At 44.3% G+C, this 25,594-nt stretch overlaps 2 protein-coding genes across 5 annotated transcripts; both read left to right on the top strand.

Moving 5' to 3' along the window:
• The first annotated feature begins 189 nt into the window (after window positions 1-189).
• arfip1 (ADP-ribosylation factor interacting protein 1 (arfaptin 1)) lies at window positions 190-8,487 on the top strand. Of its 3 annotated transcripts, XM_011612769.2 has the most exons (10): window positions 190-498; window positions 1,465-1,829; window positions 3,605-3,706; window positions 3,904-3,994; window positions 4,491-4,592; window positions 5,481-5,593; window positions 5,667-5,888; window positions 5,975-6,132; window positions 6,369-6,543; window positions 6,629-8,487. In XM_011612769.2, exons 2-10 carry the CDS (start codon window positions 1,467-1,469, stop codon window positions 6,782-6,784), a joined length of 1,482 nt encoding a protein of 493 aa, XP_011611071.2. In that variant the 5' UTR covers window positions 190-498; window positions 1,465-1,466; the 3' UTR covers window positions 6,785-8,487. The 3 variants fall into 3 exon arrangements, with proteins under 3 accessions (XP_011611071.2, XP_011611072.2, XP_011611073.2); XM_011612770.2 differs by lacking the exon at window positions 4,491-4,592; XM_011612771.2 differs by lacking the exon at window positions 1,465-1,829 and having other exon boundaries at window positions 191-498.
• Window positions 8,488-9,018: 531 nt separating this feature from the next.
• fhdc1 (FH2 domain containing 1) lies at window positions 9,019-23,867 on the top strand. Of its 2 annotated transcripts, XM_003972315.3 has the most exons (12): window positions 9,019-9,278; window positions 15,406-16,213; window positions 16,748-16,809; window positions 17,787-17,889; window positions 17,970-18,055; window positions 18,222-18,322; window positions 18,890-18,960; window positions 19,245-19,352; window positions 19,521-19,591; window positions 19,889-20,006; window positions 20,081-20,245; window positions 20,323-23,867. In XM_003972315.3, the coding sequence occupies exons 2-12, from the start codon at window positions 15,716-15,718 to the stop codon at window positions 21,763-21,765; spliced, it is 2,826 nt and encodes a 941-aa protein (XP_003972364.3). In that variant the 5' UTR covers window positions 9,019-9,278; window positions 15,406-15,715; the 3' UTR covers window positions 21,766-23,867. The 2 variants fall into 2 exon arrangements, with proteins under 2 accessions (XP_003972364.3, XP_029707171.1); XM_029851311.1 differs by lacking the exons at window positions 9,019-9,278; window positions 15,406-16,213 and adding an exon at window positions 16,236-16,650.
• The last annotated feature ends 1,727 nt before the right edge of the window (window positions 23,868-25,594 follow it).

Genomic DNA, 25,594 nt, shown 5'->3' with positions numbered 1-25,594 from the left:
GAAATGGAGTTCTTTTCCAATGTGCCTCAAATCGTTTAGTGTCCAGGTATAGTTCAGATAAACATGTTAACGGCGAAGGCGTGAGTTGTTAAAAAAAATATATATATCTCAGATTTATGGAGGAAGGACTCTCAAAATAAAACATTAATCTGCTCTAGCTTGACATTAAATAGTGCAAAGTGCAGGCATTAAAGTTAACCAGTAGGAGGCGAGCACAGGCAGCAAGTGATGTGGACGGATCTGATGACAGCCAGGGCCCAGTGGAACAGCTCTTTTCCCACCGCTGTTGCAGCTGACAGTCATACGCTTCGGAAGCACGTTAAAGGCCACCGATTGAAGTTTACAAATACATCTATGCAAGTGTCGAACTAAAGGTCGGCGCGTTGCCTTTTGGGGAAACACCCAGTGCGGCAAGGCGCCAAGGATAACGCGGAGCCACTGACGTGCGACGGCTAACAAGGCACAGCTAACTGCATAGTTAGCCACGGCCGCAGACAGGTAACGTTTTCTACAAGTTTTCCTCACCAACGTTATCTGTTGGTGTTGCGTTTAACTGTTGCTAAACGTCTGAGAGCAAACGTTAAACTCAAAGTGCTTTGCTGAAGTTTTCCCACTGAGTTTGAAATGCGAACATTTAGCGGTAGTGCTAGCCTGCAGCACGTCATCGATTCCTATTCACTGCATTTACCTAAGTTCTTGTTAGTGTTCTGCTTTAAAAAGCCACCGGGAATAAAAACCTCTGTGAGGTTTATAGACCGGTGCCTTTCAGAATCTTGGACTATGCAGGCTTTTAAATGCATCTTTTGTGTTATTTTAGTAGTAATGTGTAGCAAGTTTAAAGCTTGTAAAGTGGTTTGCTGGTAGTCACGTGATGGCCGCAACAGGTTATTGTAGTTAAACCTTGATAAACCAGACCGAGTTTCGGGCTGATTTCTACAAAAAGATACGATTTATGAGTTGAAAACTCTAATGCTGCACGCTAAAGTTGTTGGGACTGACGTTGAGTCCACGTTGCAGCAAACTCGGCTCGGTCACGGTGGATTATCTTGCTCTATGTCTAAAATCTAGAAATTCAAATGATGACACTGGTTTGAAAGCCGTTCACACCATTTCTAGCCTACTCAAGAGTCTTTTTTTTTTTTCTTCCTGTGTCTTGAGATTAAGCTAATTTAAACACCACCTTGTGCAGCGGTAAAGTATATTTGGAAAGAAACACAAAAGAAAAGCCAAAGTGACGATTAAATAGTCCCATTTAATCAAATATCCTTTATAGCAAAGCTATTTAAATAATTTAAACAACTTCAAATAAATCAAAAAGTGTCTAAAAACTTGCATGTGACAATAGCTGCATTCTCGCTCAACCTTGAGGTCAAGGAATGGAATGTACTCCCTTATGGTTCCTCAGTAGCAGGAACTGTCAGAATGACAGGACACATTCATGCACATCTATCTGTTTGTTTTCAGGTATGTCTGACTCAGAAGTTAGTCCTGAGGCTGAACTGGGGAAGACCTCAGCCAAGCACCCACAGGGAGATTGTTTGGAGGCAGAGGAGGTTTTGAATGAGGATGTAAAAGAGGAGGGTGTAGACGGCAGTAAAGAAGATGGTGAGGATGATGAGATGTACGACATTGACATCGACACTGACGATGAGCGTACAGAGAGGAAGGATGGGGATGTTTGGAGGGAGGACGGGGTCAGTTGGAGTGGCCACGAGGAAGCCTGCAGTGCTGCTGCACGAATGTCTGGCAGTGTAGATGATGAGGAACACAGGATAAAACAAGAAGCAGAAGCACCAGAGGACAGAGAAGAGTCCCACACTGAATTAAAGGTGATGTTTCTCTCGTTCTGGATGATCCTGCTCGGCTTCGTTTCCGTCTGTGGGTGCTTTGGTGGTGGTGGTGGCCTAATTCCTGTAAAGAATATTTATTTTCAGTGTGCATCTGATATGGTGTTAATGGGTGGTATTTTTCTTCTCCCTTTTGCCCGTAGATTTATTTCACATTTGTCGTCTTTATTGTCAGAAGCTTAACGGAAATTTGCAACTTTGCCAGTCGTTGATTCTGCGGTGTCTTTTGTGATTGGGGATGATCAAGGTGTCGCTCTTTTGACCTGCTTTGGCATTTGTATTGGTGAAACACGGCACACACTTATGATTTCAGTCCAATTGCTTCAAAATTTCACATCAATCACTCACAATTGTTTTCATCACATGTTGTCTTAGATGCTTTCTGCATAAGTTCTAAGTTATATGACGTCTCAGTGACAGTTCCTTTTACAATGTGGCCCTGTTTATGATCGGGGAGGGCACAGAGATCCACATGCTGTGGGTCACATGGTAAGGGAAAAGGATTTGGGCTACTGGCTGCACATTTACTGGCAGTTCCTTCGTGCTTTTGGAATGTGCTCTCTTCTCTGGTTAGGTTTTTCACAGCACCGTGTCACATCATAACATGTACAAACTGTAGCACTACATTATGTTGTTCAATCCTTTAACGCCGCATCTTACTGTACTGTTTGATTCTGTTCTGTAGTCAAAGAGGTGATGCACAATTATTTCTGCCCATGATGAGGCTTATTGAGCGTTTGGCTCCTTGTTGTCCTCCTTCCGTTCTCCCCACATCGTTATAGGTTGTATCCTGGATACAACTAGATGCACGCCACACCTCGCCGATTATATGCCTGGAGTAACTGGCAGCTGTTCTTGAGGTGTCGTCTTGAAGAAAGTGTCTTTCAAAAGCTGTCAATGAGGACTGAAAGTGGCATCTGTCTCATCTGCAGTGAGCGGTTGGACGGGCCCAGCGGAGCGTGTCTTTATTGCCCGTCTGTCACATGGGCCTCGTGTGGCGTTTTACGTATTTATGTGTCACATGACCAACATTGGAACATGAGTCGCTCTTGTCTGAAAGCAGAAACATGCAGAATCAGATAATACATATTTTTGCAGTATGTTGAACCTCAAAAAGCAGAACACGATCTGAATATTATTTGTTTCAAGTGTAGAAACTAAACTAACTTAAAAACCTTCCCGATGATGTGACACACTTTTTACTGTAAATATTTAAATGAGTCTTTGTGGTAATGGTAATTTATATTAATGTTTTGAAGCATGATTTATTTTGCAGTGCTGCAGAGCATGTGTCCACATGACATGAATAATACAATCTACATAGCATTTAAAGAATACGCAGTAAGCATATTTTTAAGTGTTTCCAGCTTTGGTGTGAGATCTGTTCCAACCTGCGTAGACCAGACTCATGTCTTATAACATGATGATCTGCAGGGTACTGTATTCGCATAATTTAAACACTCCCAAGATTCTGGCAATTGAGGGCTCATGTTGACAGATTACCTTTTTAGTGGTGCCTTTATTTGCCGAAAGTCTCACTTTAAATATTACTGTTGTGGAGCCCGTTGACACGTATAGGTTTAACCTCCCGCTGATGAAATTAAACACCTTTAAAACTGTCCATCCCCACGGGAGGGCAGGCCACGTCTCTATATCTCAACAGACTGGATCTACATAGAGCGTGACCCCATCGGTGTACTCTGTTAAAGATTCTAAAGACTGCTTTGCTTTGCTCCGTTTCACCTTTCCTGTTACAGGAAAGCACAATGACGGAGGAGTCCCATAGAAGCTCAGCAGCTGAAATCTCTGTCACCAGTAATGGAGACCTGGATCAGAACCCCGAGACAGTGTTCCAGAGGGTAAGGGTCTGTCTTGAGGTTTCGTAGCTGTTTTTTAAGTTTATACAAATTAATGAAAATGAATTCGAAGAAATTCTATCTTCTATTCTATCCATCATTCAGATTAGATTGTGAATTCCAGTCATCCTGGATGGCGACTGGCAGTTTTTGATTCTTTTTCTTGTATGAAGTAGTTCATTGATTAATGTTGTCTACAGGACCCCTTTCCCAGTGTAGATGGGTCGCAGAACCTTTCAGAGTCTTGTGTTCCAACAACGGAGGGCATCAATGAATCAGGACCATACAAGGGTAAAATGTCTCCTCTTGTTTTCACCATAGCAATTGTTCCATTTTCTTTGTTAAAGCAGCACATCAAGCCTCATCCGGCTGCTGCATTATTGTTTTGTGACCTTCTGCACCTACACACCATTGTCCAATGTTTCATTGGTGCACTAAATTAGACTGACAATTTGCATTCAATTTGAATTTGTAAAGGTGGGAATTCACTTGAATTTAATGAGTTTCCTCTGATGTCTGATTTAAGCCCTTTTTCCTTTTCATTAATATGCAGCTGTTACAAATGCAGATAAAAGTCTCCCACTGAGGAGTGGGATGTAGTAGCACAAATAATGCCGTGACTATTTTCCATGTCGTCTTGTGTTCTGCGTGGCAGCTTTGGCTCTGTAGCACATTCACCCTGCATTATCAACAGAAACGGGGAAATTCAACAGTGAGAAAATCCATTTACCCTTGAGTTGCAAGGATAGTGACGCGTTGTTAAACCACAATTCTGAATATCTCACAGGGTCAGCAAGCCTGCCCACATCTCCAGTGACACCCATAGCACCCAGCTCAGCTGTTGCTAGCCGCCTGGCACGCTCTTCCAGCGATAGCCAGGCTGAGAAAGGTACCAGCAGCGAGTATGAATCAGACCACAGTTGGCAATCACCACCTGCACCGAGTTAACCTGCACCTTGTCTTCCCCCTCTGGTTTTCTTCAGTTTCTTTTCAGCTTCTTGATCCGACTGGCTGCGCTTCCTCAGAGAAAAAACCCCTCTTCCTTCCTTGTTACTGTCTCCAAATGTAATTTTTAATAACAAAGCTTGGGTGTTGGGGGTAGATTTATGCAGTAACTAATGATGTGCACATACAAACCTTCCCATCTGTGATCTAGAGCTTAGCACTTCTACATTTGATGCTCATCTAATGGTATTCCATGTGGCTTTACCTGCTTGCAGACTTTGCCCTGTCATACACTGGCATATTAGCTTTTTTTAAGAGCCCTGAAACTGATTGCAATGAAAGAATCTTTGACCATATGGACACATATAGATGATGTGGGGGAAATCCTCCATAATGTGAAAAATATATGGAGAAAATTCTAAATAAAACAGAAATTCAAAGCATAATTTCTACGTTGATTTGTCGATATTTCTTGGTGTTTTCTGAAAACTTCATGCCAGATAATCTATTAGTTTTTGGGCTCAATATCTTTCTGCATTTCCCTTCTATGAGTAAATTATTCACAGTGATTATTTAGTAGTTATTTTACTTTTATTTTTCTAGGACTGTCTCCTTTTAAAAAGGTGGAAATTAAGGAATATGTTTATTTTTATATTTTTGTTTGACCAATAACACGCATCCTCATAATCATTAAAATCTAATTTGTGTTGACTGTAGTCTCACCAGTAATGTGGTTTAACAGTGTTTTTGACTCCCATTTGACTGGAGCCTTTGCAGATTGTTATTCCACTTTGTTAATCCCACTAAAATGATTGGCTTCTAATCTGCCTAGGAGTGATGGAAACACAGGCCAGCAGTGGAGCTGTGGTTCTTGCAGATGACCTAAAGAGCCCAGCTATGGAAAAACTGGACCTTGTGAGAAAGTGGAGCATCAACACTTACAAAGTAAACCTATCTGAACAGCGTTCAAGACGACCTCCCTTCTGTATCGCTGTGTTGTTGAGCCTGCTCTCTTCAGTGTACCAGACAGATGCTGTCAGAGAAGTTGGGTCGCGGCTCCAGGACTGTGGACGTGGAGCTGGAGGCCCAAATCGAGATCCTCCGTGAAAACAAGAAAAAGTACCAGCACGTGATCAGGCTGGCTCAGGCACTGGCCAGTCAGCTGGCTCAGATGATACAGACACAGAAGCAGCTGGGCGATGCCTTCTCTGACCTGAGCCTTAAGTCCCCGGAACTCCACGTGAGTCTCCGTAAACACCGACATCAGGCACTTTCAAATGCATCAGATAATTAGCTACATATTTAATAGTCACATTTTGCTTTCAGGATGAGTTTGGCTACAATGCTGACACCCAAAAGCTCCTGGCCAAAAATGGAGAGACGCTGCTCGGTACAATCAACTTCTTCATCTCTAGCGTGAACACACTGGTGGACAAAACGATTGAAGACACCATGCTTAATATTAAGCAGTATGAGTTTGCCAGGTATGGAGTTCACGCTCACCTGTGTATTTAAAATGAAATGGCTGCGCGGAAAATGTGCCACCAACCACCCTAAATGAATGAATTAAACATGCAGAAGCCATTTCCTTATTATTTCCATCGCCGAACCTCCACCTACAAACGTTGAGAACGGGTTAGGGACAGCTTCATCTCCATTTGTAGCATGTGTCACCAAGAACAGAGCTGCTCATTGCTGTTGCCGTTTCACTCGCGTGCAGGATTGAGTACGATGCTTACCGCACTGATTTGGAGGAGCTGAATCTTGGACCACGCGACACCAACACCCTGCCCAAGATCGAGCAGTCCCAGCAGCTGTTCCAGGCGCACCGGGAGAAGTACGAGAGGATGCGAAATGACGTCTCCGTCAAGCTGAAGTTCCTGGAAGAGAACAAGGTGGACTAGAATTCTCCTCAATGCTCTGTTGTCTGTCTGTGTAACTCTGGTGTGCTGACTGTCAACTTTTCCTGCATCCACACAGGTAAAAGTATTACATAACCAGCTCATCCTGTTCCACAATGCTATAGCTGCGTACTACGCTGGAAACCAACAGCAGCTGGAACAGACACTGAAGCAGTTCCACATGAAGTTGAAAATGCCAGGAGGCGACAGTCCGTCCTGGCTGGAAGAGCACTAGCCCTTGATTTACAGCCACCATGGCTCCAAATGGGGAAAAAAAAAAATCTTCATATAATCTACAATCTCCTTTTTATTCCAAGTTTGCTATAACTGCCTTTCAACTTTCAGACTTCCCAATCTTTTGAAGTCAGTGCTCGGTACCCAAAATTGTCACGCTCCCACAATCACTCTTGCAGCTGACGACATCAGTTTCACCATTGTCAAAAATGCACTTTTTATACTTGCGACAAAAAAAAAACCTGTTAATGCATTTGGAACCTGTACGTTGCCTTTTGTACTCCAGCACATGAATGTTGCATCTCAGCACAGCTCTACAAAGGGCAGCTACAGAATCCAAACAGTCAATTTACAGATGTTATTTGATGGAATAAATGCTTTAGAAAAGTGTAATCGGGAAGCCTCAGGAGACTCTGAGCACTGATTCTCAGAATTTTTCTGTCTACCTGTTGAGATGAACAGGGAAAATCAGCATTCCGATTGCTGGATCGTGCAGTCGTTTTTTTTTTCTTACCAGAAAATCTTGCATTAGAATGGTGTTGTGATATTTTGAAAACTGTTTTGCTTTGTTATTAGTGGTGGACAATAATATTAACTGCACTCCCTGTTCTGCACTCGCAGTCTGATCTGTCATGTGTGGGTTTCTTATTTGAGCTCATCTAGTTGCAATATCTTGCATCTGACCTTTTTAAAGCTTAAAAAATTATATTTCTATTAGAAAACGGGGTTGTATTGACCCTTATGAGGCTCAGGACAGAGTCATTTACTATACAGGTGATATTAATCTTTTTAACACTAACAAGGAGATATATTTTCCCAAAATGTGAAACCATAAACTTTAAACTGTAGCCTAAAATTCATATGGGTAGTTGTTAATCCCTGTCAGTGTTGACATAATGCTTTTTTTTTAAGAAAAAATCAACATTACCCTCTTTTCCTTCCAAAAATCCATTTTTCTGCCTGTTTGTGTCCTGTGACCGACTGGTAAAACTGGCCATGCTCCTAAATTCCAGCGGGGGACTAGCCTTCCAGCCTTACGTGACTACATGTGCCTTGATTTCTCGCCTTTGCTGTTTTCTTCCACTCCATTGTCCCACGTAATCTTTAAAACCGGCGCTGCCCACCGGTTTACGAGACCAAACGGATCAACAGTTAGAGCCTGTACGCCTGACAGACGCATTTTAAAGACACTCCGGAAACTCCAGAAACTATAAATGTATTTTAATACTTATGATTCCGCAAAGAAACATATCCATATTGCACATAATGCATGTATTTGCAAGACTAGTGAAAATGTAGTGAAGTGTGATATGGGAACCAAAATGCTTTTAACTTGAACTTTTTTGTCTTTTGTAAATTTGATCAACCAGCATCTTTTTGCCTGAGCTGCTAACAATTTCTTCATTGGGATATATCAAACATATTTTGAGAGTAATGTCTTCTTGCTCATTTGTCCACGTCTTGTAGGTTACCATGGCAGCCTGAGAGTGTGTGAAACATTGTCACACTGTCTATGCCCTGAGATAGATGCATATATATTTGTAACTGGTTATTTTACCTTGACTATTCGATGACAAATGCCTCCTGTCGGCTTGAATGATGTACTGGGACCAGTCTGTGCTCTTCCTGTATAGTAAGAGTTGAGAGAGGTTTCAGAATTTTGTGTAATCTCTTTGGGAAAATAAAAGATTCTGTAATTGTCAACTGAACTCCACTGCTTATTAAACGTTGAAAACTGGAGCAAGAAGTCACCACCAGAGGCCAGCAGACGTTGCAATAAAATGCAAGAACAAACCAAAAGAATCTGTTACGGTGGCAAATCTGCATTAGTGCCAACCGGACTGATGCTTGAACAAAGATACATGTACATAAATGAAACATTTCCAAATCCGATCGAAAAGAGAATACATTAAAGTATATTTAAAAAATAACCTACATGCTTGTTGGTGGTGTTTGTTTTATAGGGGAATTTGGGCCATTTGGCCAGGATGTTTATTTTCTTTTTCTTGTTTTAATGCTTTGATGTGTCAGCTCCAGCGATGTGGTGTATTTGCATATCAGAATTCATTTTGCCAGGTAATAATTCGAATCAGTGTTGTTCTTAAAGTATTTATGTCCATGTTATCTTGTCCCTGTCCATATCCTGCCATAAATCAACCTCCTGTTGTTATTAAACAAACAAACCCGTCTCCATCCTACCTGACGTTTTGCCCGCATGGATTGCGGGCAAAATTGCGCTGAGTGTCCGTGTGCGGCGCACAGACGTGAACGCGCCTCTTCCCACCTGAGCCAATCACGGTGCAGGACGCTCACAACACCGCGGTGCGCCGCCGCCGCTGCAGCGTGTCGCCGCACTGTTTGTGTCGCAGCTCGGCTGGGACGACCGCGTCTCACCCGCCGCCCTCTAACCCCGAAACACGGCGCAGGTTTGCTCCTCCGAAAAGTACCGACGGCGGGCGAGTTCCGCGTCCCCGGCGAGCCCCGTCATCCTTCCGGTGAGTCAAGCGGGACGATGCCGCCGCATCTCCCGCTGCGTGCGAACGGGGAAATATGGACCTTGTTGGAACTGCTGCGAGAAGTCTCGGTGCGGTGAAATGGCCCATTATGGGAGCAGTGTGGAGCAGTTTAACCTTTTGCTTCTCATGTCCTCTATTTTGTGTATTTACGGGGCTGTGTGGCCTCTGAGCACAGCGAGCCCGTTCTACAACTTCATTCTAGCCTTTGTAGCAACTATAGCAAATTCTAATAATTATAAATATGTAACTACAGCAAACGGCACCCCTAAAAATCCAGCTGAACTCTGTTGAAGCAGTTGATCAATAGAAAACTTCTTATTGTGGTTGTTAATTAGTATTTGTAATGTTTTCTTTTGTTTTATTAATTACTAGTTTACTTCTTGTAAATAATACATATAATGTGATTAAAAAAAGCCTGGTCTTTTCAATATATAGATATTTATTTACAGGTTTGCAAAAACCAATTCTCAAATTATTATTTTGCATGTTAACAAATCTGCACTTTGTAACACTTTTGCAGCCAGAAATGCTGCAAAACTTTCACAACAACATAACTGCGCACCTGACCAGGCATTTCTAGCACATTACACCCAGTCTGGCGCTTATTTTTGTCGTTAATTATAATTTCTCATCATATCTTATTGCCCACTTCCATAAATCTTGTGTGACTTTCCTGCTCTGTCCCGGTGATCGGCTCCTTCCCCAGCGTTCTTGGCCTTTGTACACTGGTACACATGCTGAGATGAATTAGAGGATAATCCATTCAAGTGTCGGGAACAATACCCCAGTGGAAATAAAAAGTTTCTGCCCAGGTCAGGTCAAGGGAGAGGGTGGTGTTGCCCCCCGGTTGCTGTGGAGGCCGAGTCTAACATGGAAAACTCAATTCTCTGACGTCAGCGCGAGGAGGAAGATGTTGGGGGGTCTTGATTTATTTCTGTGGGAGAGCGGAAGGCCTGAATAGCCGTTACCAACTTGGGTCAACTCAAGTGGTCTTTATGGCCCAAAAATCTGTCGCCATCTTATAAATTCAATTTTTGTCCTCAGTGACAAACGGCTAAAAATAAAACGCGCAACAAAAGGAGGGGAAAGAAAAGAGACAGAAAATTAAAGCGTCCTTGTTTGCATGCCTGCCTCGAATGTTACGCCCCCAGACTCCCACCCCTGATACCACCCGTGTCTCTTAGCGATGGGATGGCGGGACGGGGGCGGCGGATGACAAAAAGGAAGCAATTAAAAGATGCTCATCTGATCCAGGTGTTATTTATGACAGACAACCATGCATCTACCTGGAGTTTCACAGGTATTAGTGTGTATTCTCCCCCAGCCTGCTGAGTGTCAGGGCCCATGGGCAAACACTCTTCTCCACTGCCTCGTAAACATGTTTGCATTCCCTCCATGTTGCCTCCCTGGCAACCTGAGCACAAGTCTGCTCGCTCATCACCCTTATATGCCACACTCACCTGCGCCTTGTTCACGAGCTGCTAATGATTTAAGTTGATGTGCAGTTTGTTTCTTTTTTTAGAAACTGGCACTTTATGTGCCGGCTTCTGTAGGTGGTGTCGATTCTGCAGAAAGCTGTGAAAGCTGAGGTACAGCAGGATTTGCCTGGAGCCGTCCTCGGCACCAGGCTCAGATTGCCTGTGCCAGAACCGGAGAGCAGAGCCGGGGGGTGCTGGAGACCCAGCGGTGTGCTGCAGGTCAGACACTGATCGCCTGTTCACAAAAGAACAAACAGAGGAGGACTCAAATCTTTGTTTTTGATCAGCAGCCCCGCCACAGATGGTGTCCCCCGTCTCAGTTCTTCCCCCATTACCTTGCCCGTCTGGGTTTTGTTTTACCTGGCTGTGCTCTGCTGTTTTATTAGGAGCTTGAGTGGGTGTTACGAAGGTCTAGGATGGCTCGTGATGCAATTAGGTCTGAGCTGATTTCTCAGTTCACTTTTTTTACTTGCCTTACTTTGGCGTAAGTGCTGAATTGTTAGCGTTCTTTATTGTCAGTCTTTTAATGCTAGGGAGGACCATTTTGACTATCGGCGCTTACATGTTTTAATAAATAACTAGCATGTGGATAATGTGTTTGCAGCGATGATTTTTGAGACGTTTGGACACCGTCTGATTGGTCTGTCACCAGGAGGCTAATACAAAGGGACACCTTGTTTACTGAAAGCGATTAAATGCATTTAGTTTTATGAGCTTTAACTGCTGGGTGTGATATAACATGAGTTACAGATGAGATGGTGACTCATATAAGTCTTAGCTAAAGTCGGTTTAAACAGTAATCAACAGTGGGAGCGCGTGTCCAGCTTTAATCTGGAGGCACAGGTTGTTATTACCAGATTTATGCTCAGCTTGGGGGATGTGTCCTGTCTGGGGGGGCTCTTGTCGCCGTACGCAGTCATTTTGAATCCTTTGTCCTAGGAATCTGCAGGAGTGTGTGTAACACATCATGACGTGCAGTTACCAAACAAGGCTGTGATTCCCCGCGATCATCTTCAGCTCAGAGGAATGATGCGATAGCTCGTGTTCTGACGGGGACGCTAATGCGTGCGCCGTAAACCTGCTGCTTAAAAAGAGCAACATTCTGCTTTGACCTTCAACAGAAAGCAATGGCGCCCCTGTCGAGACATGCTTAGGCTGGCAAAATTTCTGCATTAGCAGTCTGCAAGCTGCTGTAAAGTTTTATTCGTTGTCAATAAGGAACAGAGAGTAGGTTTAAACAGATGTCCCGAAAAGAACCTTAAGATCCCCTGACTGCCCACAGAAGGGCATGATAGTGGCTGTTTTCTACACAATAAGAAATATCCACTGGACTTTTTATCAGTCTACTTTTCCTCCCCCAGTCACGTACGGCTTTCATGATTTTTTATGAATTTTAAAGTCTTCTGTCACCTTCAGCTGACAGCCTTTCTGTCACCCTGAATGGGACTCTGATGCAAAGACAGATTGAGGGATGATTGCCATCTATTTATAGCAACATTTGTGCACCAGTTTCATTCAAGGCAGGAGGGACAGTTTCAGGTGCATTTAGCAAAGCCCGAGCAGAGTAGCATTGTTTACGATGCAGAGTCGGAGAGGTCCTATTTGCAGGAGATGCCTGTTTTTGGCTTATTTATAAAATTGGGTCAGTCGAGGTGACACAAATGCTTTTATTGAAAGACACCAGAGTATCCTCAGGTGACTGATAAGATTAATCTGAGCTGGGCAGTAACTGTGTTCAGTGGGGGCTTCTACCCATACTGGATGAAGTGCCATGCTGTGGACCTTGGTCTCTCCACACCAGACAGGTAATCTCCCTCAAACCGATTTTGCAGATTTGGGAATTAATGAATTTGTTGGCTGCATTAACCTTCATGCAAGGCATAACGTGACAACTGTTTGGCTGCTGGAGCAGGAGATAATCCTGCCACCCAATTTTATATATTTTATTTCAACACTATGTCAATAGGAATAAATTTAATTCTCTTCAGTGCAAAATGGTCAGTCACCAATTGCTGACTGCAGTTAACAACATTTCACTGCTGTTTGTTTACTGTAATAAATAGTAATATAATTAATAGGACCTTCACAAGATTTAGCAAAACACAGCGCAGTTTTTTTGTCATCTGCCCTTTTGCCAGTGTTCAAGGTGTTCTGAGGGATCCAAAACAAACCTGACGGCTGACATCCCACTGAGCCCCACACAAAACAACTCTCAGCTAACGAGCGTTCCCATGGTAATGATGATGGAGCCTGAATTCCTTTTAAGTGCACCCGTTTGCCCCTTTGGTGTGAGTGAAAGACCTCAGCTCCGGGGGGATGTTCACTGACCCAGGGGAAATTGAAGTGGAAGTCAGCAACAGGGGATTATTATAACAGGTCCTGACCTTTGGCATTTCACATTTGTAGATGAAAACAGATTTGTTTTGGTTTTGACAGTCACCTCCGGTTTAAACATTTGAGCTTTCCATGAGAGTATATTATAGAACAAGGGATGAAAAACAGACGTCACATAACTTATTTACCTAAATGTCATTGCCAAACTTGCCAAACTGCTCTGCCACCACACCATCATATACCAGCTCTTACCTGTAATATGAAGCTTTTAAGGAAATGTCATTCACATTATTTCATTTTGCATGTGGCCAATGTAGCCTATAAAAAGGCTGCTGACAGTAGGCGGGGAATTCCTTGTCACTAATAAAGACAGATAGCAGCACTTTTGCCTGAGGAAGTACGGCAGGTGGGCTCCACAATCACTGCTCACAACAGCAGGTGAATGTGTGGAATCGGTCTGACAGAGCTCTGCCCCTCCCCGGGGCTCCTCGGTCTAGTGTTACTAGATTGTTCCTTCTCTTTAACTCACTAAAACCAAAGGATGGAAGTTCAGATGTTGTTTGCACCATATGAAATATGAAGTAGTCGCTGTCACAGAGCTGATTTTCCTTTGACAGACTGCAGCACTGTGGTCAAGTGTGTAATGGGACAGTTGCGTAACTATGGAAATTACAGCCGTTGACGATTAGCTTAGCATGTGAGGGGTTTTCAAAGAAAAAAACAGACGTATGGCAACAGGTAACAATATAAATGTGGCACATTTCTAAGATTGTTTTGGATTTATCCTCAAGAAAGCTAAAATTGTAAGGCTTAACTGCACATCTCTTTGTTAAGCCAAACTCCTCATTGCAGCTTAATGACAGAATACAGGATAGTGATAATTTACTGTTGGATTTTTTTTCTGACTCATTTAGAAGAAATGTGGTTTTCTCATGTGACCTGAGGAGAACAGACCCTTCAAATGATTTAACACCTCAGTAAATGTATTACTAATACGTTTTTGTTCTCTTTTGGTCATTTAATATTGTATGATGTTAATTTTGTGGATGACAGTTTTTAGTGAAATAAGATTTTAGGGTCAGATTCTCAAGGGTCAGATTGTTGCCGTGGCTGAGAGGTCAACAGAGGCACCGATGAGATTGTAATGTTTGGCACCTTAGAAGGTTTTCCTCCAACAGCAGAAGGAGTCGGCTCAGCGTGAGGTCAGATGTTCCGAGGGTCTCATGAATTAGTCATGAGTGACAGCGTGGTCCGGCTGAGCATGGAGGGAGCGAGGCCGATGTCGGCAACATGAGGCCGCTGGTGACGTCCGCTAACCCTATTAATTAGTCATCATCTCTGGGTATCAGATGGAGGCAGCTGCTAACGACGGGGAGATTAACGCAGAAGATTAACATGAAAATCATAATAATAAGATTAAACCTGTTTGAGTACCAGCAAATTGCCTTTGACTTGATGACTCCTCGTCTGGAAGACCAGTCTGTTTCGTCTGTGAGGAGTAACAGATGACTGTTGCCATGTCAATTCTGCTTCTGAGTGATGCATTGCACTGAAACTCAACCAGTTTCCCTCCGACTAAGAGCTGGATCATCTATTTAACAAGAAGAGAGAGAGAAAGAGAAGGGAGGGGTGGACAGCAAGTGCTTCCTTCTCTTTGTTTCCTTCTCTTTGTTCCCTCCTCTTTTAAGAGTTGGAAAACTCTCTTAAAGAGCAGTTTTTTAAAAAAAAAAGGAAAAAAAAAGCTTCTTTATTCCGCGTCAGCCCTATTTTATCTACGTATAGATGGTAACTGACCGCCCTTATCAGACCATCTGACTACAAAATGTTTCTAATTACATTTAATTGCTGCCAGTCACTTGAATGAAATTGATTTTATGGTGTCTCTGCAGGGGATTCAAGACGTTATTAGGCTAGGAATAACTGACCAGGCCAGGGTTATGCAACTTTAGTAAAATGTGAATTATTTATCTACCGCGCTGAAGGCTTCATGCTAAATACGAGTATTTGGGACTCGTCCGCCGCTTGAGAAGTTCTTGAGAATGAAATGACACTAAACAGAAGCTAAGCTGTGGGTGCAACGTCTCTGTCCATTATTCACCCCACAGCCCGACTTCAAAGCCCTCACAAACTGAGAAAAAATAGGATTTGCCTATTCCTTCATCGTCATCCCCTTTAACTGGGTACCCCTTCTCTTTTGATCTGTCTCCCCCTTAATATCTACTTAATTTCAGACTCCATGACAACGTGCATGACCACCTCCGTCTAATCCCGTCCTGTGTTGTCTTCTCCCCTAGACCCATGGCCCTCACCGCCCACCACCCGCTGCCCCTGGGAGGTACCCTTCAAAGGCTCTGCTCAACACGAAGGACGACCGCCTGAGTGATGGAGGTGGACGCGATCGCCCAGGCACCCATCACTGACGAAGGGACACATTCCCTGTTGTAGCAGTAGGATGACGCAGCGTTTTAATGCTCTCCAGAGTGAAGAACATTAACCTGTGCTTTGGAATACGCTCGGAAGCACTCGTTTGATCAGGGTTTTTTTACGTCAGCATCGAGCACATGAGGCCCGGTGGAGTTTCTGTGCTGACTGCTTCGCCTTGGGATGCTTGTTATGAGTTGCCCGTCCACAACCAATGAGCCAGAGAGCTGCAGCAGCGATGGGGGCAGCTGCACTGCTTCCTCCTCCGTCACCAGCGCCTCTGACCTATCCTCTATGTCCGGACACACTCACTCCATCGAGGATGCAGCCAGCAGCTCCAAGATCTCCGCACCTCCCCCTCCGCCCCTGCCGCCCCTGCCTCCGAGGGCGCCGCCGCCGCCTCCTCTGCCCCCGTCGACCTCGTCCACCAACACCAGGAAGAAGCGTAGAGTCCGCAGCTTCTTCTGGAAGCCCATACCAGAGGAGAAGGTGCGTGGGAAGCCCAACATCTGGACGCTGGCGGTGCGGCAGCAGCAGTACCAGATTGACGTCCGCTCTGTGGAGGAGCTCTTTGGGCATCAGGAGGAGACGGCGACATGTGCGCGAGGGACGGCGTCCCACGCCGGGACCTCAAATCACATCTCCAGGTCTCGGTCCTTCAAGGAGAGCACCAAAGGGGAGGTAAACATAATAATGTTACACAACCAGATGTCCAAGAGGTCTTTTTATATTTATAAAGATGTACAATCTCTGTACATAAAAGCTCTGTACATACATGCTGTTGTTTATGTAACAAATCAAGCTCTTTTTGCTGATATAAAGGTTTTGCTAATGACATTAATGCAGAGGAAGCAAGTCTGCCCTTCACCCACAGTATCAAAACCTTCCTGCAGGGCTGTTTGATTACAGATCTCACTTCGTAAAAAAGTGTGTTTGTGTCAGTATGGGCAGTAACATACAGCAATTTGCATCTCAGACGCTATTGACTGTGGTTTAAAAGCCATACAGGCTATACAGTCGCCCATTAAAGACTTATCATCCAGAGAGGAAGGCTGCACACGAGGCCCGGTGGAGTTTCGCTATCCCATGAGGTGGAGCAGCTGTGTGAGGTGGTGTAGGTAACTAAACAACATCCAGGATGCAGGGACTGTGTGTGTTTACAGGGACCTGTAGATATATGATCCAGTTCTTCCCTCACTTAAGGTGTGTTTTCAGATCAGTATCCTCGACTCCAAGAGGGGGATGAACGTGGGCATTTTCCTGAAGCAGTTCAAGAAGTAAGTTTCCCACCTGAAAACGAACAGCATAAGTTACATCTTTGTGGTTTATTCGCCCCTAAGCGGTCAAAACTGAAATGAAAGCTGAAATTTACTGAGCCCATTTTGATAACCGTAGAAGTCCTCTGACAGGTTACTGTCTAATATGAACAGCTGAACTTATTTTGGTATCAGTCAAAACGAGCGATGCCAAAGTGGCCTTTTTCCCGGATGCTTGATGAACTGGCTTTTTTGAGCCCGTTCTCAGCTGTCACTGCTTTTGAAAGGTGAAAATCAAAATGATAAGTCCACACCTGAGCCAGTGCTTGACATTAATCTGTCTCGTGGGAGAGATCACATCCTCCATCAGTTCATAAATGTAACCTGTATTGTAACTGTATATTTAAAGCATTTACAGTTTTCTAGCTCGTAAAAGGTTCATTAAAATGTGCAGAACTGGATCAGATTATATCTGCGTGCTGTGCCAGGTACTCCAACAGGCTTCCATTGTTTGTTTGGTGGCACGTTTAAGTGCGCTCTGCCCCAAGTTTCTCTGCAAATATTCTGCAGCGGTCGAGAATAAGAAGTGAGTTAGTAGTCTGGTTTGCATGACAGCGTGTTTGCATGGCTCCCCACTGTATTTTAATGACATTTGAATGTCAGCCATCCTTTGGGGAGTGAGGTCATCAGATACTCTTTACATTTTATCCTCTTATTCTTGAATGAAAAATAATGCTGCAGTTCCTATGGAAACGCCAGGCTTAGGAGTTTAATTTTAGCTATTTAATGTATTAAATAAGATAATCATAATTTTAAGGCTGTATCAATGTTTAACAAACGCTATGTGATGTGATTAAGTGATGAGACAGCACACCTGGAGAGGAAAAGGGGTTTAATTTTAGTTTTATTTGGCTGTGAGACGGCTGGCTTAACACGCATAATGAGAAGGCACCTGTGCCATTTATCATGGAGCCTTAATGGAATAAACTGCCCTCCAGGTCTAATCGCTCTATTGTGGAAGACATACGGCGAGGAGACGGGAAGATTTATGGAGCAGAGCTACTCAAAGACCTGCTGAAGCTGCTGCCCATCTCAGAGGAGGTTTGTGTCGCCAAAACTCACAATAACCGGCTGATCGCGCCACAATGGAGCCAGCTCAACTTCCTCTGTTTCCTCAACAGATCAAGAAACTTCAGGAATTTAAAGGAGATCCAGACAAGCTGACACTGGTGGATTCCTTTATGTATTTATTGATCCAGGTGCCTCGGTGCGTTTCTATAGTTACTGTGTACAGAGTGTAGTAGTCAAATGGAAATATGACAGTTTCAAGTTTCATGAGGTCACAAAAACTTTGTTCTGTTCTCCATAGTCATCATTTTGTCGCAGCTTTAATTTTACAAGCACTGTTTGAAAAATGTGTTTGGGTTTTGCAGGTTTGAGGTTCGTATCGAGGCCATGGTCCTCCGAGAAGAGATATTTCCCTTATGTGCTGTGATGAGCCGAGAGATCGACGTCGTACGTGTTGCCACTAAAGGTAAACACACACATACTCGCTCTCGCAGGTGACCCGGATATTTGAGCTGATGAAATCATACAAATGTCACCTGAGAGCAGCATAGGAATGTGTGTGTTTTGCATTTTTCTTTCACGGTTAAACAGTTTTTGACACAATTTTTACAAGCAAATGCTTGCATTGATACTCACAGACATCTTTCTGGGTGCCAACCAGCTGTTTAAAATAGATTAGTGATAGAACTTTACTTTTAAATCCCCCGGTTGAGCTTCTGTCACTTCAGCTGAGTCATACATTCCTTCTGTGCTGTAGTGGATTTTCTTAAACCCTTTTCCACAGAACTGTGACCTTTTCTCTGCATTGCAGAGCTATCACTCAGTACCTGCTCTGGGCAAAAGAAACAGACCTTTCAGTGATGTAATTTAATGAAAACATCCACCAGAACCTAGCTTTTAACCTCATGGCCAAAATGAGTTTCTTTTTCTCTGCCTTCTTGCCAGGCTGACTGTGTGACGTATTAATATTCTGCACATGGAGGACCGTGTACAATGTATTAATGATCCACCGCTATGTTGTCTTGTCCATTAGAGCTGATGAGCTGCGAGGAGCTACATGCTATCCTGCATCTGGTGCTTCAGGCTGGAAACATCATGAATGCAGTAAGTCACCAAGGTTTTTTCAGTAGGTTCCTATCTATCGTTATTATATAATTGTTTTCAGGATGTCACAGGGAGCCACTACACACCACGGTGAGCAGTGCAGTATTTTGTAAATCAGAGCCAATCTACCCGAGGGCTGCTAAATGAGGCTCCTATTAAAACAAAACTTTGCTCATTAAAATGTTGGTCTATCTCTTAAATCATTACTGGACATGAATAGAAAAGTCTGGAATAATCTACGCCGCTGCCTCGATAATGGAGACATAATCGTCTGTGGTTTTCAGGGCGGCTACGCAGGAAATGCCGTAGGGTTCAAACTGTCATCTCTCCTCTCGCTGGCTGACACCAAGGCCAACAAGCCAGGGATGAATCTGCTGCACTTCGTTGCCATGGTTGGTGAAAGTGGCCGTTACATAATTTGACACATCACTACCTTCGAGACATGCTATGATAAAGAATTTAAACTGTAATGTGTAGTTTTTTAAATAATTGAAACTGTGTACATGCAAGTTGCCACAGTGAGAGTAGTCTTCCCAACAACAACGTGTTTGTCCACACAGGAGGCAAAGAAAAAAGATGAGAAGCTGCTCAAGTTTCCAGAAGAACTTCAGGATGTCCAGAGCGCAGCCAGGTAAACTGCTGCATTATTTTCGAGATTCAGGAAGTGACCAGTCAATATCCCTGTGTTGACATCAGGACTTCCATGTTTAGAAATAACACCAGTTGCTACATTACTGCAGCTTATGCCAGTAGTGAGATCCAGAATCCAGACGGTGCTTCACAAGGTCACTTCTTAGTTGAGCCACTGCAGCTTCTGCATCATGGAGCAAAGTTACACCCCACCCCCAGCCCATCACACTCAGCCTTAGACTCAGTGTTGTGAATATAATCAAATGCCACTGCTGTTTTGGGGGTTTTTTGTCTGAAGAATCTCCGTGGAAAACATCGAGTTGGAGTTTTCCTCCCTGTACGTTCGCATTAAATCCCTGGAGGAGAAAGTCCAAGGAGATCCGGAGCTCCAGCAGCAGTTAGAACCCTTCCTGAAGGTAAAGAAGCTGGATTTCTGAGCACACCGACCGAAGCGGTTTAGATAAATGACAGCATTTGTTTGACGTCGCAGAGTTCCGCACAGACACTTCAGGAGCTGAAGAGACGCAGGCTGGAGCTACGTAAAGAGGGAAATGCTCTCATCGATTTCTTCTGCGAGGACAAGGATACGTTTAAGCTGGACGAATGCTTCCGCATCTTTCAAGACTTCTGCATAAAATTTAAAAAAGCTGTCAAGGTTGGTTACTATGATAGTGGAGCGCTGATTCTTTCAATAAAGATGAACGTCAATGTCTCCATCTCCCTTTCTCTTAGGACAACATGGAACGTGAGCTGAAGGAAGCAGCAAGACAGCGGCGTCTGCGAGAACTGGAGGAAAAACGCTTTGCCTGGTCCGGTGTGGATCAGAGCGGCGTCTTCGGCCGGAGCAGCAGCGAGAACGACGTGGAGATGCTCACCAAGGAATGTCTCCTGGACTTCCTCCAGCAGAGGTCCCAGAGTCCTAAACGCCCACTGGGACGCTCCGCCAGTGCCCGCCGCCATCGTCACACAATGAACTCTGTAGCGGACAGAGAACTCCAAGGGTACCTGGAGCTGTTTGGACGAGCTGAGAATCCCGCCAACTGTTCCAAGTTTAACAGTCTGCCTCGGTCAGGCCGCACCGTTCAGAGGAATACGATGTCCTGGATCTCAGCCCAGGACGACAACCGTGAGCTGGGCTATAACAGGCAACTTACGTCTCCACATGCAGAAACGGAACCCATCAGCCCACTGGCCAAGTTTTCTTCCTCTGGAATAAACGATGATCCATACAACAACAACAACGCCAGTTACTTATCACTGTCGGAGGCCAGTGCGCTGCACACGTCCTTCTTTGTCTTTCAGAAGTCTGAGAATCTTCCAAACACAACCAGCACGATGAATGTTAGCATAGAGAGACACACTTTAGTCCCAAGTCCTCAAGCTTTCGAGCTGCTGAGCCCAAACAATAACAGTAATCACATGCACTTTGTCAACCAGGGGGATGTTGTGGTGACTGACTTGGACGGGGAGAGACAATCATTCCCCGTAGGTCTAGAGTCGCTGGACAATAAAGTTTTGGGAAGAGGAGTGGATCAGAAAGCCTGTGGAGGGAAAATGGGCCGCCTCAATCATGCTGGAGTCTTTCCGGACAGAGAGAAAGAAGAGGACAGCACCATTTCCTCAACAACCTGTGACACGTCGCTTCCACTTGACACAGCTGTGTCCAATAAGAAGCCGGGGTTCTGCATTGTAGACTGCACAGAAACAGACTGTTCTGTCACATTAGATTATTCTGATGTCGAGAGCTCATCTTTGACCAAAGAGGGGCTTTTAAGAACTGACTGCAGCAAAGATAAGCCAGACCCAAACTCCCTGTCTTCTAATTTGGAGTGTATGTCCCCCAACGACCAATCTGTTTCGACCAGCGAGCTCTCAGCACCGAAATCTGTCGACGTCGCATGCATGACGCAGTCTCCTGTCACAGACGAGTGGGAAACGGAGAGCTGTGACACCACAGAGGGAAAACCAGTCATGGAGAAGGAGGGAAGCAGCACAAAAACAGCTCTCGCAAAGAATAATCCCAACAAAATGAGCCGAGGTCGGGTGGTGAGAACGCTTAACAGCAGCGAAAGCCAAGGAATGCGCAAAGTTGTGCCCATTACCAAGCTCGCCAGGGCAGGAAGCGGCAAGGAGGCCAGAGGGTTACGATGGTGCGGAGTCACGACGGCCTCTTAGAGACCAGAGTATACCGGCGCGAGGGAGGGGTGAGAGGACGAGGCCGCTCAGACACTCGAGTCTGCCTCCTGACGAGTCCAAAGCTCAAAGGGGAACTCCTCTGGCCTCCAGCGCTTCAAGGTGGACACGGGATCCATCGGGACGAAAGGCTTCCATTAACAAACCGAGCGCCAAACCTCTGCGGAACATCCCCAAACCTGCTCACGAGGAGAAGATGTGCCGGTCCACCATGAGAGCGCTCACGCAGACCAACTCGAACAGCGGCTCCGCTGCGCTCGGCGCTAAAAACACCTCAGACGTCCCCGGCTTTGCGCGCAACACCGTGGCCTCATCCTCCAGGACCAAGAAGGAGCCCGGCCCCCTCTCCGTCCCCCCCACGCCCTCTCGCAGCCCCTCCTTCCGAGGCAGACAAAACTCAGTGAAACTGAACCGACCTTCGCCTCCCGTTCACGACGAGCTCCAGGGGAGCAGCGTGCGGAGGGTGCAGAGCGTGAAGGCAGCCAGTCGCAGCGCCTATCGCAGTGAGACGCCCCCACCGCTACAGACTAACAGCTGTTCGGAAAAATCCGTCCCGTCCAGAGATTCGAGCAGAGGTGTTAAACCGAGCTGGAAGTAAACTGCTGCTTCCACCTCTTCTGTACACATTTAATCTCACATGCAAAACACAGCTGTGTTGGAGGAGATTGTAATTTTCTTAATGTAGCTGAATTGTTATCAGGTATAAGACATGCAAAGAGCAAGATGCAATGAGCTGTTACTGCATGCTGTTAGTTCAGATGATTATATTCATATCTTTATTTTTTTCCTATCTAACCTGACAAGTGGCGAATTGGTATTTTGTGTCACACGAGGGCCTCTTTGCCTGCTTAGCTGTCGCATTGTAATGGTGACTGTGATGCTGCTAATTAGCTCTGACAATTGAAGGCCGCATTTCACTCTGTTTTCCTTCGGGTTGACGTGACTTTGTGTATTTTCCCCTGCTGCTGTTGCTACGGCGTCTTCTGTCGTCTCCGCTTCGAGTCCTTTTCTCGATACCTCAAAAAGATCGCAGTGGCCTTGTACCAGCCGAATTTCCATTCAGCGCTGCATGATAAAATCTATATACGAACCGAAGTTAATATCTTTCTTTTCAAATTCTGCAATGTGCTTTAAAATATTAAGGTTCCAGTGATGAACTAGTGGTCCAACTGTGGTACTGCGTGTACCTTGTGTATGTCTGTGTCAGTAGTTAGTAACTCCTCCATAGTATCATGGAGCAGATGTGCACATAGTTCTGCGGCTAATACGCGGTTGATGCCTCCATCAGTCCAGCTGAAGCAATTATGTGATTGCCTGCACAGCCCTATGTGTTCTTACGACCCCCGCTGTGGTCCATTAGTGCCTCCATGAATCCACACAGGAAACCATCCATCTGAAAGATGAAACTGATTAACAAAGTCACACCGCTTTTGCCTTTCCCACTTCCATTGTGCCAGTCAGAGGTGACATAACTCATCACTGTGTTGCCTTAAAGCTTCAAACGCTCGTTCACCGTCCACTTTTTTTGACCGTTGCTGTGATTTCACGCACTGCCAATTCAAGATTCAGCATGCAAGGAGTTAATTTTGTGCATACAAGCATCCGTATCTCCCGAGACCAGAGCTGACGGTGTTTAAATGCTGGGGAGGGGGGGGGCTATTGTTGTTGCTTGTGATGCACAAGGCATAACAAAAGACCAGTGTGACGTCCCAGCCTGTGTGGCCTGTGTGGCCATGGAAGCTGTCCCAAACACACCTGGCACAGAGGCTCAACTCTTCCAAATCCGAGGCCGTTGAAGGATAAGTGCTTTTGCTTAGAAGCTTCTCTTTATGTCTCCTAGTTTTGTTAAGCGCCTGAATGTTAATGAGATTATAAGAACAACCATGTTTTTTCTGCATATGTTTCACTATTCTTTTGAAATTGACTGATTTCCTTTAAACTCTGCCCAATCTCTTTATCCAAATACACATTTTCTCATTCGTTTACACTTTGCTTGATTGATCAAACCTGTTTACACCATTCAGACATTGTTCTCAGTAGTTTGTCATTTAAAAACTGTCAATAAAGAAACGTCTGGTGGTTAATATCAATCCCATCTGCCTTTTGGATCGAACTGGGGAACAGCTGGATCTTTTCCTGTGCCTTTCTCCGACTCTGACGCAGCTGCTCCTCCGACCTCTCTTGTGTATCCCACAATCCCCTCCTGCAACCTTTTTACTGCCCCTAGAGTGAAATTTAAACATGTATTGGCCCTTTTCATCACAACTTCCTTTTTACAGGAAGGTGGTTACCATGGTAACCACACAAACATCTATCACCATTACTTGGTTAAAGAGTTGTAAACTTAAAAAAAAAAGTCACTGCAGTCTTGCTAAACTATTATTTGTCAAACTTGCACCTCACTATGACTGGCTTTTATTCATGATTATGTATAGATCATTCTATATTTCTCCTCCCAGGTTATTTCATGTGTTTCACATGACATTTCCATAAGAATAGAGATGACCGCTGTTTACTGCTGACATCAAACAGTGTTATTGGTCTGTTTCAGCCTCACTGTGAAAAGAAAAACGATTTTCCAGAGCACAAAATGTCCCAGTTAATGTGACCTTTGCATCAGAATAAAACCAAATATGGTCATATTGCTATGGAATTGATTTTTAGTCATTCTTTTTAGCATAAAACTTGCTTAAATGCATCCAACCAATACAAAATACTTTCTTGAAAAGTCAAAACTGGTCACTTTTGCACAATTAAACTGTAGTTTTCTGTATTTTAAAATCAAGTGTCATTTCCTCATTTGGATTATTTAAAACTAGATCATTTTATCAGACAAAGCCTTTCAAGCAAGTGGAACAGCTGATGTTGATCCACACAAAATCTCCCACCATCTGCCTGTTGACCACTAGATGGCAGCAGAGAACCGTATTATAATCATTCGACAGTTGAAATTGCCAACAGATGATCCACAATTTAAATTTTAATTAAATACCTGTATATTTGATCCGTACAACTGTAGATGTTATTTCGAATAACTGTATTTACTGTCATTTTAACTGGAGCAATTAATCCATCAGATATTTTAGTTCCTCTCATGAAAGCGACCCCTGAATGCATCCTTAATTTCTAATTTCTAAAACCTTCCCCCTATATATTTCGACAATATAATACTATATCTTGAATACATTGCATTGTGTGTCAAAATTATCAATGACTGACTATGAGGTCTGTGAAATGAAAGGATTTCTAATGTGATTTCATTATTTGTCTGTTACTTATTAATTCCCACTGTATATTGGCGTCAGACGAGAGGTGGGCATTGTCTCATGACCTTTCATAGGCATGATCAGATTGTTTGGATGTAATAGACCGAAGTGCTGTGGTAGTACTGGCTGACATGTCAATCGGCTCATGACTGGGCACGTTGTGTGTGGGATTATGCTCCTCTCAATCCCTCCTTATCCTGCAGCTCAGCCTAACACCACGATCTGTGCTGTCACTCTGCTACTACTGCAGGAACACTGAGGATGTCAGAGTCACAACGTAAATTTGGGATTATCTTTTATTGATGTTCTCCTGTCGAAGAGGGGCATTGTGAGCATGACCCAAGAGTCCAGTCGGGGAAAAGCTCTCAGCAACATTGCCTGGAAAAGAAAGAGTGAGTGGTAACTTCTGGTTCTTCTCCGTGGAAATAAAAGAAAGCACACATGAAGTGTATGTGTAAAATAGAAATCTGGCAAGGAACTCGTAATCCCCGTTTTCGCCCAGGTTCATAAAGATGCATCTGTTTCCAACGGCAACAAAGGAGGAT

Source organism: Takifugu rubripes, chromosome 17, assembly GCF_901000725.2.
Source record: "Takifugu rubripes chromosome 17, fTakRub1.2, whole genome shotgun sequence".
Taxonomy (NCBI): Eukaryota; Metazoa; Chordata; class Actinopteri; order Tetraodontiformes; family Tetraodontidae; genus Takifugu; species Takifugu rubripes.
This window is presented reverse-complemented; position numbering and strand designations above follow the sequence as displayed.

Coding starts and splice junctions, on each gene's coding strand:
- arfip1 (XM_011612769.2), top strand. CDS start 1,467: ATGTCTGACTCAGAAGTTAGTCCTGAGGCTGAACTGGGGAAGACCTCA. Junction 3,707..3,903: donor CCGAGACAGTGTTCCAGAGG/GTAAGGGTCTGT, acceptor TGTTGTCTACAG/GACCCCTTTCCCAGTGTAGA. Junction 6,544..6,628: donor AGTTCCTGGAAGAGAACAAG/GTGGACTAGAAT, acceptor GCATCCACACAG/GTAAAAGTATTACATAACCA.
- fhdc1 (XM_003972315.3), top strand. CDS start 15,716: ATGCTTGTTATGAGTTGCCCGTCCACAACCAATGAGCCAGAGAGCTGC. Junction 20,007..20,080: donor AGTTAGAACCCTTCCTGAAG/GTAAAGAAGCTG, acceptor TTGACGTCGCAG/AGTTCCGCACAGACACTTCA. Junction 20,246..20,322: donor AATTTAAAAAAGCTGTCAAG/GTTGGTTACTAT, acceptor CCTTTCTCTTAG/GACAACATGGAACGTGAGCT.